This window comes from Dermacentor variabilis, chromosome 7, assembly GCF_050947875.1.
Source record: "Dermacentor variabilis isolate Ectoservices chromosome 7, ASM5094787v1, whole genome shotgun sequence".
Classification (NCBI taxonomy): domain Eukaryota; kingdom Metazoa; phylum Arthropoda; class Arachnida; order Ixodida; family Ixodidae; genus Dermacentor; species Dermacentor variabilis.
Window position 1 is genome coordinate 137,413,329 of NC_134574.1, and position 14,964 is coordinate 137,428,292.

The following is a 14,964-nucleotide window of genomic DNA, read 5'->3' on the forward strand; positions in this document are numbered from 1 at the left end:
GGACTTTATTAAAATAATAATCGGAATAATCGCTATTGGTCGGGGCCCCTAGTCCAGGGCTCCGCCGACTCTTGCCATCTGTATCAGCGCTCTCTTTATCAGCTCGAGCTGGTCATCGAGGGCCGAGCTGGACAGCAGTGCCTCCCACTGCCCCCTCGTGGTGCTCCTGTAGTGGTGTTCCATCCCTGTAGGCTGTGGGGGCGCGCACGCGGTGCATGTAATACGCGCAGGATCATGCAAGTGCCTGTCTGGAACTCGCACGCACGGGACAGCACTCTCATACAGCATACACGAACAGCGCCGCATTACAGACATCAACTGTGTACCCCGACGCACTCTCGTCGATGCGAGACAATGCGAGGAGCACGCGAGACAAAGAAGCCCCGTGGCGGTACCACGTACGCATGAGCGAATCCGCGCTTCGCGCGACGGACACGAGTTCGTGCCGCGTAATAGAATAATTCCACGAGCAGCCGCAGCTAGCAGCAGCAGCAGCAACAACAACAACAACAACAACAACAACCCGCGCATTGATCGGCCGAAAGCTGCGAGCGCGCCGCCCTCGATCGCGCAACACCTGTCGATCAACTGACGCCCCGCCGCGTTTCTCCCGAGAAACGCAGCTGCTGGAGCCGCCGCCGCCGCCGCCGAGAATGCAGCCGGCGAACGATTTGCGCGCGTAATTCTGGCGCGTGCTGCTATACCGCATAATGCGCCGTACAAGGAGGAGACGCGCGCGAACGTTTGCAGGCATTTCTTTCTCGCGTCGATGCTGACGCTTAGTAGAAAGACTAACAACAAAATTTGTTTCAAACATTATGCACAGGAACACTAAAACAGAAACACAATATCAGTTTAGAGAGATAAGGTATTCTTCAAAACCGTATTTTCGTTCATTTGGCGTAGGTTGATCATTTCAAAACCATTAACGCACAAGTTCGCTCTTTTTTTTTTAATTTCGCGACGTAACCACACAGACGCCACACCAGTGTGACGTCACAAAATTCAAAGCTTCCTTTTCTTTTTTTTCCGTGCCACGACCATCGAGTGACACTCTTGTTTCTTGCGCAGCACTTCCGGTTCACCTCCTGAGATGACCGGTGACGAAATTCGAAAGAAATCAGAAAAAAAAATATAAAGATACGTAGACATTTTTTCCTGATGCGGTTTTATCTGACGTTGAGTTACACGAATTACATGTTTCGGTGTGCTCGCACATTGGTGAATTACTCATTTAACGAGCAGCGCTTGCAGCGACATGTCTCTCTCGGTGCCTGAGGCGCGAACTATCTCCGCAGAAGCTCCTCACGCTGGAAGCGTCTCCCAACAACCTCGCCAGAGAGCAAACGAGGAGACCAATCACGATTGCTCGTCGACCAAACACAATTGGACCGCCTAGATTCGAACGCGCACACCCAATCGCAAACGGACCTCGCCGAGTTTGAACTCGAGGACAGCTAGTTGTCTGCCCGAACAGTTTACAAACCCAACAGAAGTAAATAAGTAAAACAGAAAACTGCCGAGGCAGCCGTTCGGCGTTTGACGAAATAGAGGAAGCGTGGAAGCACGAGTGCATAGAAAGCGAAACTATGCAAGAGAGTCGCGAAGCCGCCGAACAGTTCGATATATCAGAGGGCTGGCTTTCGTCGTCAGCACAAAAAAAAAAAAAAGTAGAGAGCGATAACGCGGTCGTCCGTCCGGGTAGCAGTTCCTCCGTCTGAGGTTCCCCGAACCGGCCTCCCCGCTCGAGCGAGGAAGGATAAGAAAAAAAAAGAACATGGAGAAAGAACACAAGCTACGCGACACTTGGACAAGTTTAGCTCACATTTGGTAAATTCACTGCAGAGTAAACAAGCGCTAAGAACAGAAGACCGAACCCCACCTGCGCTTAGCGGGGATTGCGTGATCGACATGTCTACGTGTCTATTTCGAAACGAGACTTGATCCTTCCTTTGTTCTTTTTTTTTTGTTTTTTTTACGTAAGCATTTCTATGTGGGCTCACTGAAGAAAACCGTCGCTGACGTGCGACAATCGGAAGCCGAGTGTCTTACGCACCGGGCTAAACACCAAGGCTTGCGGAAGGCGAACATATCTGAACCATATATGAATGTGCTGCGGCGCGTTGTCTGTGCTGTCCCCCAACACAGATAGACAAGCAGTCAATGAGTTGATCAGGATGATAAGGAGTGATGAGGGGTGATATATGTCTGATCGCTGTTGATAATGGTTCCATAAGGGCTTATAATTGTCGGAGCAATTCTGATTAGGTTGATAAGGATCGGTAAGGGTTGATAAGGGTCGGATAAAGTCCGATGAGGTTGAGAAGGATCGATAAGGGTTTATAAGGGTTGCATCGATTCCGATAAAGTTAACGACAGCTGATTCGGGTTTATAAGCGTCGGATCGAGTTCGTTAAGGTTGATAACGACCGATAAGGGTTGATAAGCGTAGATAATGGTTGTATCGAGTCCGATCAGGTTGATAACGACCGAAAGGGGTTAAAAGAATTTATACTAGTCGGTTTCAAGTGTCAAAACAGATTACAAGGCCAATAAACCACACATTTAATGAACCGTCTACTGTTTCGACAATCACGGTAAACAACATACGTCGCGTCGTATGCGTGGAGTGGAGTCTCTGCATAATTTTGTTTTATTCTTTTGCTTAGTGCCTTAGTGCGTTTGCCTATATGCAGTAGGCAAGCGCGTTTATTTATCTTCCTTTCTCTTTCTCTATACTTTTGTCTTCTAAGGGACCGCGAAAACCAATTGTGAGTATGGGCGGTCTTCTGTTCTTTTCTGTTTGTTTCACTTACGCTGCAACGGACTCACAAAATAGCCATGGCACAAAACGAGAATGTCGCTTTCGTCCGCATAGAAAGCTTCTATATATATGTATAAACTCAGCCCGTGTCAGCTGGAGAACCCGGCGTCACGATAGGCGTCAGGCGTCACGATACATAAATGTCCCTCTCTCTCTCTCTCTCTCTCTCTCTCTCTCTCTCTCTCTCTCTCTCCTCCGCTCCCCGAGGAGTCCGCGGATTTGGCGGTCGATGCTTCAGACGCAGCAGCGAGCAAGGCGCGCGAGCGCTCGCGTTGGTGAGGTCAGTGGAGCGACGCAAACTTTTCCATCCGATCCTCCGAAGAGCAATTTGCGTCGTCGAGAGGCATCGTGCTCGCCGCACAGCCGGTCGACGCGTAGAATGAGCGGCGCTTTGTAGCAGCGTTGGTAACTAAGCCAGACGTGTCGCTAAATTTAGATAGCTTTTAGTCACATAGCAACAGCTTAGCGTTTTTTGGAGGATTCGCAGTTCCTTTTGTCTTTTTCTAGTGGCGTAAATATGTAGTAAGTTAGCCCTGGTAAATTTCTTCAAGCGACTCTGGCTAACTTAAAGTGACTCTCCCGATTAATTTCGAACATCTGGGCTTCTTTCACCTAGCGTAGGAACTGAGCACTGGTAAGCGCACTTCATAGACGGGACAGAAGATAGACACACAGGCACAGGACAAGCGCTCACTCGCAACTACATTTTATTCTGAAGGCTTCGGCTACTTAAGTACACAGGAGACCAGGATCGCGCGAGCGCTCAGTTCCTAAGCATGAACCGACTAGCCCAGCAACAAATTTTGTTAACGTACATTTCACCTAGCGGTGTGCGCGACCCGATCGAGGGTGAGAACGAAACAGTACCCGCCGATCACCGTAAAATTCGCTTCCCCAGTCCATTCGCTCGTTCTTTTACCGGTCACCCATCCAGCCATTCGCTTAAACATGGGCAGCCCCCATTCGTTCCGCGTGCGTGTTCTGTTTCAAGTGCACGCCGTGTGTACAAACTATGATGCAATCTTTCAACGCACCCTTCTTTCATTCTTCTTTTTTTTCCCTTCTTCGTGAGAGCACAGATCGTTAAACGCGCAGCTTTTCTTTCCTGGAGTCCTGCTCCACTCGTTTGCGTCGTCGCTCTAATGAAAAAGGGGGAGACCAGCAGCTGTCCGCGACAGCGGAGTGTGCTAAGCGGATGGCATGGGGAGGAGAGGGGGGGGGGAGGAGGCCTCCCAAGAAAGTGCCTGCCGGGCACGCCGGCTTTCAAGGAGCGCTCTCCACCTCTCTCTCTCTCTCTCTCTCTCTTCACCTCGCCACCACTTCTAGAAGCACAGGCATGCCGTTTCTCCCTCGCCAAGGTCGCTACCGCTGGTTTTCTTGGCACGCTCCCGAGGAGAACAGCTGAGGCGCACGCCATCTGCCGGTCGGACGACTTTGAGGGACGAGGTGCCCGCAGGGGGGAGGAGGGGGGAAGGGGGCTTATCGGCAGTGCTTTGCCACGTGCCGCCGCCGCCGCACCAGCGGGGTTGACGTAATCGAAAACCGAAGCAGAAGGCAAATCGGACAATTTTAGCAGACGGCCTTTTCTTTTTTCGCGATAGGTCGGTTCCACTCACGCACAGCCGCTAAATCTTACCGAAGAGAGCATGCGCCGACATCCGCTCTACCGAACGTATAGGAATCAGGATGATGATTATGGCGATCATAAAATTAATCTTTAAAGGTGCGCCGCCGGTTCGTGCCACCGCACGTCGGCGCACTACACTTCCAAGTTCCTTGCGCTGCTTTAGCGTCACTACCTGCTCCACTTTCCGCGCCTCGCAGGACCGTAACAGGCGCATGGTTACACAAGTTTGCAGCTAAGTACACTGTTCGCGTCACTTCCGTTTCTTCTTTACTTTATGGGCCACCAATCTTGTCGTCTTGTGTCGCGGCGCCTAGCTGTCGAAAACTTGCTATAGGTCGAGTGCATTATTAGGATACCTCACGCAATTTCTTCGGGGGGGGGGGGGCAACTATCTGTCCAAGTTTCTATCTGTTCCCTCCAACCTTGGTCACCGTGTAGTTCACGGTCGAGTGTTTAATGTATCGGGCTGCTGTGAATCTATTTCGAATCACTGGGTACGTGGCGCTCTGTACCTATGCGCCGCTCTTCAACGAACCTCTCGCACCGACATGGGTCACTGATAGATGCGGAACTGGGTATATGTACAGCTCTTCCAATGAAACCCGTTGACCCCGGCTCGGAGTAATGTGTCTGCCAACTAGGTCTGTGCCGATCTTCAACGAACCTCCGTGACGCCACCTTGGGTGACTGGGTATAGGTGCCAGTAGGCGCGTGCCGCTCTTCAACGAGCCTCCATCCTTGACGTTAACTAGGGTTAACCATAGGTACGTACCACTGCTTATGCGCCGCTCTACAATGTCAGAAACGATCATTTTCAATGTCAGAAACGATCAATGTCAGAAACGATCAGAACCGAACCCGCGCCGCGCGCGGACTTGACGGCGGCGGCGCCAGATGGCGCTCAGCGTGCACAGCGGGAGTCCCAAGAGAACAGTCGGGCTGCATACCCGTTTCGGCTTTGGCAATGCGGTGCGCCGCTACATATGCTTCAATATGGGTTAATTCTGCGGGATTCTGTTCTTTCTTTTACAAAAGTAATGCGGTCAACTTTTACCGATATAAACGGCTAAGCAAGCCCTATTAGATGGCGTCAAAATCTTTGACGTCACGCGGAGAGTTAGTGCGGTAACTTCCAGGCGGCTCCGCCACGTACGCGTCTTTGCACCCTTTCGCACTTTTTTTCTGGGCGATTAAACCTTCTCGAATGACAAGAGTACACGCTTTGGCAATGTAAAAAAAACGTAATTTAATAATACAGCTCGACCTAAGGATCGCCTGTAGTGTTCATTTAGGGTGGGAACCTACCAGCACAAGCAATATCCTCTTTTTTTTTTTTTTTTTTACTCCTGATGTTCCACTTGCCTTTCAATTTGCGCCCGCTCGTTATACTGGTAGCGAGTTGATGACCGCTCTACGCCGGCTTATCAGCAACAATCTCTTTGTCCCGACAAATCTCGATAAAGAAAGAAACAATAGCCCTCCCCCCTCCCCATCAACGCTCCCCGCTTTACTCTGCATCACCGGTCAGATATGCGCTTACCTCAGCGCACACGATTCCATGCGACCGAGCGCGCGTTAAGCGAAGTTTTAGGCACCGCCCATATCTGCAAACTGCAAAGTCTGCGTTTTAGAAATGCTAGTAGGCATTTGGAAACCTACGGCCGACAGGACACCTTCAATGAATTTTTTTCTTGTTCACTCAAAAATGCGCACGAAACGAAGACCCGATATATCGATTAAAATCTACCACGGCGGTTATTGCTACCTTTTTAATGATACTATGTGGGATGCCGACATATTTATTGGTTCTCTGCAGCTTCGGAAGGATAAAATAATACGCATCCTGCTTCACAAAGACACCACAAACCGTTAGCCCTCACAATAACGTTAAAGCTTTCTTTTTTTTTTTTTCTCGATCGAAATTTTCCCCCAACAACATGGGCGACACGCGTTCAGCTTTCATCATTTTGCACGCTATCTTTTCTTACAGCTGACAACTTTATAAACACTTATGAGCGACGAAAGACCTCAAAGAGAAAGGAAAAAAAAAAAAAGAAAGCCGACTCAGAAGTAAAGTTTGTAGAGTACTTGAAGGTCACGAACCAACCGGTTGCTGGCTACAAACATGTTTCATTTGTCAACCTATACTAAATTTGCGCCCGGCTACATCTTAATTTTTGCTTTCTTTGTCTGTTTTTGTTTTGTTTTTCTTCTAGAGGTCCTAAATATAAGGCTACGGGGGGCTATGCAGTCCATTAATGTAACCGTCAGACTTCACCTGAACACTTTCGGTGTAAAACTTTTCGTTGTAAAAGCATATGCTCTTAAAGACTTGGTTTATGCTGCTTTGAAGCAGCGTACACCGAATATAAGTACCCCCCCCCCCCCAACCATGACACAAACCAGAAATGCCCAGCAACCCCCGCAGCAGCAGAAAAAGAAATGAGAGAGAGAGAGAGAGAGAGAGAGAGAGAGAGAGAGAGAAACGCGCTCCAGCAGGCAGGCGTGTTTGGATTTAAGCGTGACGGAAGCTGAACAGGCGGCGGTGAAGCGGTCTGCGCACCCCGGCCTCTTCCGCATATAACCAGCTGACTCAGTATCGACCGGCTCTTCCTGCCCGCTCCGACTTGCAGTCGAAATTCGGAGCTGAAAGCCATTTTGATGTCGTCCCTTAAGTACGTACTTCTTTCTTGTTTACACATGCGAGGCATAAAACGGCAACACCTGTCTACACTGCTGGGGCAAGCGATGTGCACCGATACGCGTGACGTAACAGCAAGCGCAACAACAACGGAAGTACCACGGGGGGCGTGGGCCTGGGGAAAACACCTCGGAAACAATCCGCGCTGCTTCGTACAGTAACGCGCCCTTCTGACCCGCATGTGACATTTCCGGTGCTTGCAAGCATCGTACGTACACGAGGGCACACATTGTGACATTATAAACGTATTGGAGGAACCTCCGCACGAAGCAGACGACCATGATTAACATCGATGCCCCGTGACATTACAAACATAGTGGAGGAGCCTCTATACATAGCAGACGACCGTGATTAACATCCATGCAATACATCGTACGGCAAAACCTGGTTCAGACGGTCAACTTCCGGCGATATCACTTTCAGCGCGCGCTTATCGGTTGGTTGAGCAAAACAGGAAGAGCCGATTGCCCGGTTGAGCATTATAACGTAATGCGAAGGGGATGTAGTATCGATGGAAAGTGATCGTCCGAGAATACGTCCCATAACCATTGCCTTCAATCCGATTGGAGGTTTGCTCGGAAGCGATGAAGTCGGATGCATGCAGAACTGTAAGCAAACGGTTTCATCATATGCTTGTCCGGCAGCCATTGTGAGAATTTGACACAAATTTTATCTAGAGAGTAGCGATCGTCGCAGACGATGAAAAGTACTCGCGAAGTGCGTTTAAGAATACCGCGAGTCGACGTGAAAATCCAGGGTGTAAACCACCGAAACCTACCACGCCACGTTAATGCACTATCGTCTGTGTGTTTAGACCAGTAACAACGGTTTTTACGACAAAGAAACATGAGGAGTCGCTTTCTACGTGAACACGGAAGTGCTACCTTCCCCATATAACTGTGGTGTTTGAAACAAGAAAGATGGGTATTTCCCGTTCGTAATATACCTGGTCGGGTAATAAGAACCGACTTGGAAGAGACATGATGCCCCTGTGCCGCGTTCAGGTTCGAGCTGGTTACGCATATTGTCGTTTATACTGTATAAGCGCTATTTGGGCCACTGAGTCGGTAAGACTGACGGAAGAGCTGTTACGAGATATGCAGGTTGAAACCGCTTATCTGGTTTCCGCAAGAGCCACAGTGAACTCATATCTTCGCAAACGGGTTGGTTTATCAGCGAAGCTTGGCAACACGGCGGCAAGCAGTCGGTCGCGACGCAACCCGTAGCTTCGGTTACAAACTTACGACGGACGATGAACAGGTTGGATTTACTTTTTTTTTTCCCCAGATACTATTATGGGCTCGAAAAAAAAAATCTCCGTGGGGTTTGTGCACGTATGACAACAGTCCTGGTCACGTGTGACAGTGATCCTGGACGCGTATGACAATGTCCAGGACAATGGCCCTGTACACAAGCGCACGACCACCTCGAATCTGAATGTACGACATGTTCGCTTTGCAAGAAATGTTTGGCCCCATTAGAGCAGACCCGAGTTCAGAGGTCATTTGCGAGTACATCTAACGACTAATCCCCAAACGTCCGTATTATGACTAAGGGCATACCTCAACCACGAAAGGGTGCCAGGCTAAACTTGGAAACTACAACGAAACCACGAGGCTGACTTCGCGGTTGTAAATAACGGTACTTATTATATTCGGTGGCCGTATGATATAACTTATTTATGATCATGTTCCTGTACGGGAGTGCGCCCGAGAGTATACAAGCTCTGGGGTCCCCTGTGACTTACCAATAAGGGAACCGCATCTGATGTATTGCAAGCGAAATCGTCGAATGAACTGAAATCGACGCGATCGTGTCGCAGGATATCCGCGTCGCGCGATCTTTTTTCAGGGGGCGCGCGAGATCGACTCACCGTTACTCCACGGGTTCGGCGGCTCGACGTAGCCGGTGACGATGCAGTCGTCCGTCGGGAAGTTGACCCGGTGTCCCTTGCTTCGGCGCTTGAGCGCCGACGAAAGCGCGACTCCGTGCGCCTGCAGTCTCGTAGTTTCGGTCGGAGTGGTCGGCGCCGAGGCGGACTTCTCGCAACCGGCGGAGAGCGATCGGGGCTCCATCGAAACGTCCTCCATGCTCGTGAAGAACACGCTCATGCCGATCCGACGCGACGGACGAGGACAATTCGACACGCCGACACCGAACTCCCAAGCAGACTCTTTTCTCTCTCTCTCTCTCTCTTTCTTTCACCGCCGCCGAACAACACGATACTGCGGGCGGTGTTGCATGGCGCTATTCAAATAAACACAGAAAACACCACCACGTTCGCACGCGCGCGCGCGCGCTCACTTTGTCGTCAGCTGTAGCAACAACGATCGTCGAGTCGTAGTAGGTACTATCGTGGTAGGTGATCCACTTGCGTAGCCGCAAGCAGCAGCACTGTCGTGTGTATCTGGCGTTTTGTCAACACGCCCGAAACGGAGAAAAGCAGCGATCGCAAGCGACGCCCGTGGTAACCGACGGTCAGAAGATCGCCCGTTCGTCCGTCGTCGTCGTCGTCCTAGCTGTCGTAGTCTCCGACGCACCGCAGTAGGCTAGTCGAGCGATCTTTCGACTTTCCTTCCTTTGGGGCGTTCCGCCGGAGCTTACGGCGAAAGTGGGAGCACGGTCATCCAGGGGATCGTAAAACAAAAAAAAACACAAATGTGCCGCAGCCGCGGCCTTCGCCGCCGCAGCAGCAGCAGTGATTCTTTAACGACACACACACATGCACGCACGCGCACACAACGGAACCACCAGCGGATCACACCACACCACACACACGCGACGGCGGCGGGTACCGTTAAAACGACCCGCCGCTTCGGCCACCGCCAGCACACGCTAAAATGCGATCGCACGTTTTTCGAGAAGGGCACGCGGGGACGAACTTGTCCGTCAAGTGTGCCTGCCTGGCCGTCACCGCTTTCCGCTAGCGTCGAGCACGAAGCGCACGCCTCGACAACCGCGACGAGAGCTCGGTCCGGTCGCCCTTCGCCCGTAGAAGTAGTAGCAGCCGCCGAGCGATGGAAGCACCGCAGAGCGCGGGAAGGCTTCTTTCTGCCTACTCTCCCCGCGTTGATAAAGGATTCGCTGCGACGCTCTTCACTTCAGCGGGTGATCGGCGCGTACGCCTGCTGCGCTCCTGTCGCAGCGACGACGGCAGCTTGCGGCAACCGCGCCGGCGCGGCGCGCGCTGGTGATTCGCCTAGCGCTTTGTCCCCGCTGACGTGGCGCCACCTGGACTAAAAAGGGGAGACGATAGAGGTTGCGTGAACGTAGCCTCCGTGATTGCTTCGCACAAATCTCTGCACGACAGTCAAGGAGGTTTTTTAAACGAACAGGTTGCTGGAGTGGCAGCCCCCGCAGTTTCCTAAGATAAGCGCAAGTGAAGTCAGAGCTTACCTTGAAAGAGACTATTTTAGGGCTGAAGCCCACTCACAGCTGAATTCGTTTTCTTTAGTTAATGCTGGGGGGCTAATGGGAAAATAAAAGCTCGTCGTTTCTGGCGAAAACATTGCCTTACTTGATTCGTTGCAGTGGTTTACAGTTAGCGAGAGCAGTATTAGTGAGTGAGCGTGGCCTACACGATTGCGTTCGCACGAATTTCTGCGCGTCAACGAGGGCCGTAGTGTGGGCGTGGCCTCCAAGAGTGCGCCCGCTGTTTCGGAGATAAATCGTAGGAATGTATTCGCGACGTTCTGGCGTGGTTTTCGATCATAGCCAACGTCATACGTTATCTTCAAGCCAAAACCAGTGCAAGAGCACGGAATGCAAAGAGCAAGGTACATAGTGCATGCATGCACGGAGCAAGACACATTGTCCACGCTTGTTGGCGCTGTTGAGCAAATTGAGAACCCCCCATACTGTCATTTTGCTGCAGTGTGTTTGTTCCCGGGATACGTTACAAAAATGAGCCCCGTATTAATGACTTTCTCGTTAAACCACTGCTTACGATTGCTGTTAAACACACTGCAATGGGAGTGATGTTTCTGAGTAGGCAAAGAAATGCGTTCCAAAACGATGCGTGCCGTCCCTTTGTTCCCGTGATGCTGTTGGATACGTTGTCCTGCAAGAATTTTTTTTTCGTAAAATACCATTACTTAAGTATGTGGGCGATAAAACTACCCAGCGCGTTCTTACAATAATAGGTTTTAAAAACAATGCATGCCGTACTGTTAAATTCCTACAGGCGAGAGATTAAGCCCGCTGCACTCTAAAAAAAGCTTGCACCCTTTGCAGCTTATCTCGTATCCAAACAACTATCATCATCTGTATTGCTCGTCTTTATCGCTGCGTGCCCGGTACTTCCAGGTCACGAACGGCATGCGCGTTATCAGCGTGAAATAACATTCCTGACAGAAAAGTAGCGGGCGCAGAGTTTTCAAGAACGTAAACGCAAGCAAGACTGATGCCGTTATTAGGGAGTTTTAGGTGGGCGTCCGCATCCACCCATGTACGCAGCGCGCGAGGTTGTGCGCGCGTAGCGAAGCGTGCGCGAACGATACGGCGATAGTTGGCTGGACGCGAAAGTTGAGAAGGGGATTGATGACTTGCATGAGCAGGAGCCAATAGTGTGCCGCTCAGCGCTGCCATACCATCATCATCATCAGCCTGGTTACGCCCACTGCAGGGCAAAGGCCTCTCCCATACTTCTCCAATTACCCCGGTCATGTACTAATTGTGGCCATGTTGTCCCTGCAAACTTCTTAATCTCATCCGCCCACCTAACTTTCTGCCGCCCTTTGCTGCGCTTCCCTTCCCTTGGAATCTAGTCCGTAACCCTTAATGACCATCGGTTATCTTCCCTCCTCATTACATGTCCTGCCCATGCCCCCATTTCTTTTTCTTGATTTCAACTAAGATTCCATTAACCTGCGTTTGTTCCCTCACCCAATCTGCTCTTTTCTTATCCCTCAACGTTACACCCATCATTCTTCTTTCCATAGCTCGTTGCGTCGTCCTCAATTTAAGCAGAACCCTTTTCGTAAGCCTCCATGTTTCTGCCCCGTAGGTGAGTACTGGTAAGACACAGCTGTTATACACTTTTCTCTTGAGGGATAGTGGCAACCTGCTGTTCATGATTTGAGAATGCCTGCCAAACGCACCCCAGCCCATTCTTATTCTTCTGGTTATTTCAGTTTCATGATCCGGATCCGTGGCCACTACCTGTCCTAAGTAGATGTATTCCTTTACCACTTCCAGTGCCTCGCTACCTATCGTAAACTGCTGTTCTCTTCCGAGACTGTTAAACATTACTTTAGTTTTTTGCAGATTAATTTTCAGACCCACCCTTCTGCTTTACCTCTCCAGCTCAGTGAGCATGCATTGCAATTGGTCTCCTGAGTTACTAAGCAAGGCAATATCATCAGCGAATCGCAAGTTGCTAAGGTATTCCCCATCCACTTTTATCCCTGATTCTTCCCACTCCAGGTCTCTGAATACCTCCTGTAAACACGCTGTGAATAACATCGGAGAGATCGTATCTCCCTGTCTGACGCCTTTCTTTATATATATCTTTCAGTATTTTTACATATGGCTCATCTACACCCCGATTCCGTAATGCCTCCATGACTGCTCAGCTTTCGACTGAATCAAACGCTTTCTTGTAATCAATGAAAGCTATATATAAGGGTTGGTTATATTCCGCACATTTCTCTATCACCTGATTGATAGTGTGAATACGGTCTATTGTTGAGTAGCCTTTACGGAATCCTGCCTGGTCATTTGATTGACAGAAGTCTAAAGTGTTCCTGATTCTATCTGCGATTACCTTAGTAAATACTTTGTAGGCAACGGACAGTAAGCTGATCGGTCTATAATCTTTCAAGTCTTTGGCGTCCCCTTTCTTATGGATTAGGATAATGTTAGCGTCCTTCCAGGATTCCAGTACGCTCGAGGTCATGAGGCATTGTGTATATAGGGTGGCCAGTCTTCCTAGAACAATGTTCCCACCATCCTTCAACAAATCTGCTGTTACCTGATCCTCCCCAGCTGCCTTCCCCTTTTGCATAGCTCCCAAGACGTTCTTTACTTTTTCCGGCGTTACTTGTGGGATTTCATATTCCTCTAGACTATTCTCTCTCACATTATCGCCGTGGGTGCTACTGGTACTGTATAAATCTCTATGGAACTCCTCAGCCACTTGAACTATCTCATCCATATTAGTAATGATATTGCCGGCTTTGTCTCTTAACGCATACATGATTCTTGCCTATTCCTAGTTTCTTCTTCACTGCTTTTAGGCTTCCTCCGTTCCTGAGAGCATGTTCAATTCTATATATATTGTTACGTCCAAGCGCGTAAAAGGGACGCGTGGATCAAGAAGAGGAAGAAAGAGGAGAACGAAGACTGTGCAGCGGCCATTCCTGTTGTTCGTAGCCTGCCGTTCCTGCTCTCGCACGCCTAAATAAACCCCTTTTCCCCGTGCTTGTAACAAATTGGTGGACGGTGCGGGGTACACCTCGTAACCACGGAGCCTACGCTGCTACAACTTCGCCGAAGCCGTCGACTTGCCGGACTTCCGCCACCATCACCTGACATGACTGAATACGCCTGCCAGATTCCCGAAGGTTCTGACGCGGCTTCAAGGCCAGCACCTGGCGTTCCGTGGCAATACTACCGGGTGCCACTCACTTTCGGAGGAAAAGCCGGAGAAGATGTCGACGAGTGGCTCACAAACTACCGAAGGGTGAGCCGATCTAACGGTTGGAACTCGACCGCACAGTTGTCAAATGTTGTGTTTTCCCTTACCGACACAGCACTCGTCTGGTATGAGAATCACGAAGACACGCTCACTTCATGGGAGCTTTTCGTAGAGGAGCTCAGAGCGTGTTTTGGAGACTCTAGCGCAAAAAAGAAACGCGCCGAACAGACGCTTTCGCAAAGAGCTCAGATTCCCGGCGAGACCTGTACGACTTATATCGAAGAAGTGCTGAAACTGTGCAAAATAGTGAACTCTCAAATGTCTGAAGAGGACAAAGTTGGACATTTGTTGAAAGGGATAGCCGAAGACGTCTACAATTTTTTGATCGGCAAAGAAAGCTTGGATTCCGTGTCTGACGTCATTCGCCACTGCAGGACCTTTGAGACGCTGAAGATGCGACGAATAATACCGAAGTTTGGTCGCCTGGCTAATGTCACAACGGTGGCAAGTGTAGACCCGAGTTCGTGTGTTGACCTTCCATCAACAATACGGCAGATTGTTCGCGAAGAGTTGCTCCATCGGGAAGAGTTGTACCGTTGCACTCCCGGCATCGCTGGTGCGTACTTACCACACGAGATGCGAAACACGGCCGTTGCGACCGCATGGCAACCCACGGTTCACTCAGCGACCGTCGAGTATAGGTCTACCCCACAAACGAGAGGGACCCGAAGCTATCAAGATCATGACTACGACCAACGCCCTCGCCGCACGCACGCCTCCGGGCGGCCGATGCCTAGCCATGATGAATGGGACCCACCTGCTGGCTATGCAGTCGACAGCAACATGCGTGACTACGTGCAAGAACATCGAAATTTGCGGCATCTGCCGGTGTGTTTCCAATGCGGTGTCGCGGGCCACATAGCGAGATTTTGCAATCGTCGCCCAACAACGTGGAATCGTCGATCGGGGTCTTCAACAAGGACCACACCTCCTACGAGGACAACTCAACAGCCATGCACCACCTCTTGGTCAGCTGGCGTCCCTCCTGGCAACGATTACTGGCAGAGAAGCTTCCGGAGCCGCTCGCCGGCATCTGACAGGAGTTTGACGCCACCGCCAACTTCTCGTGCACCGCGTTTACGTCAATCTCCATCGCCAGTGCGCCGCTCAGCCTC

General features: G+C 50.5%; 1 protein-coding gene across 2 annotated transcripts in view; it reads right to left on the reverse strand.

Annotated features, from left to right (window-relative positions):
* Positions 1–10,570, reverse strand: part of LOC142587969 (uncharacterized) — a 404,213-nt gene extending 393,643 nt beyond the window's left edge. For both annotated transcript variants that reach the window (XM_075699369.1, XM_075699368.1), the window contains exon 1: positions 9,026–10,570. In XM_075699369.1, coding sequence (XP_075555484.1) covers positions 9,026–9,263 — 238 coding nt within the window. In that variant the 5' untranslated portion in view covers positions 9,264–10,570. The remainder of the gene's footprint in view (positions 1–9,025) is intronic.
* Positions 10,571–14,964: the final 4,394 nt, after the last annotated feature.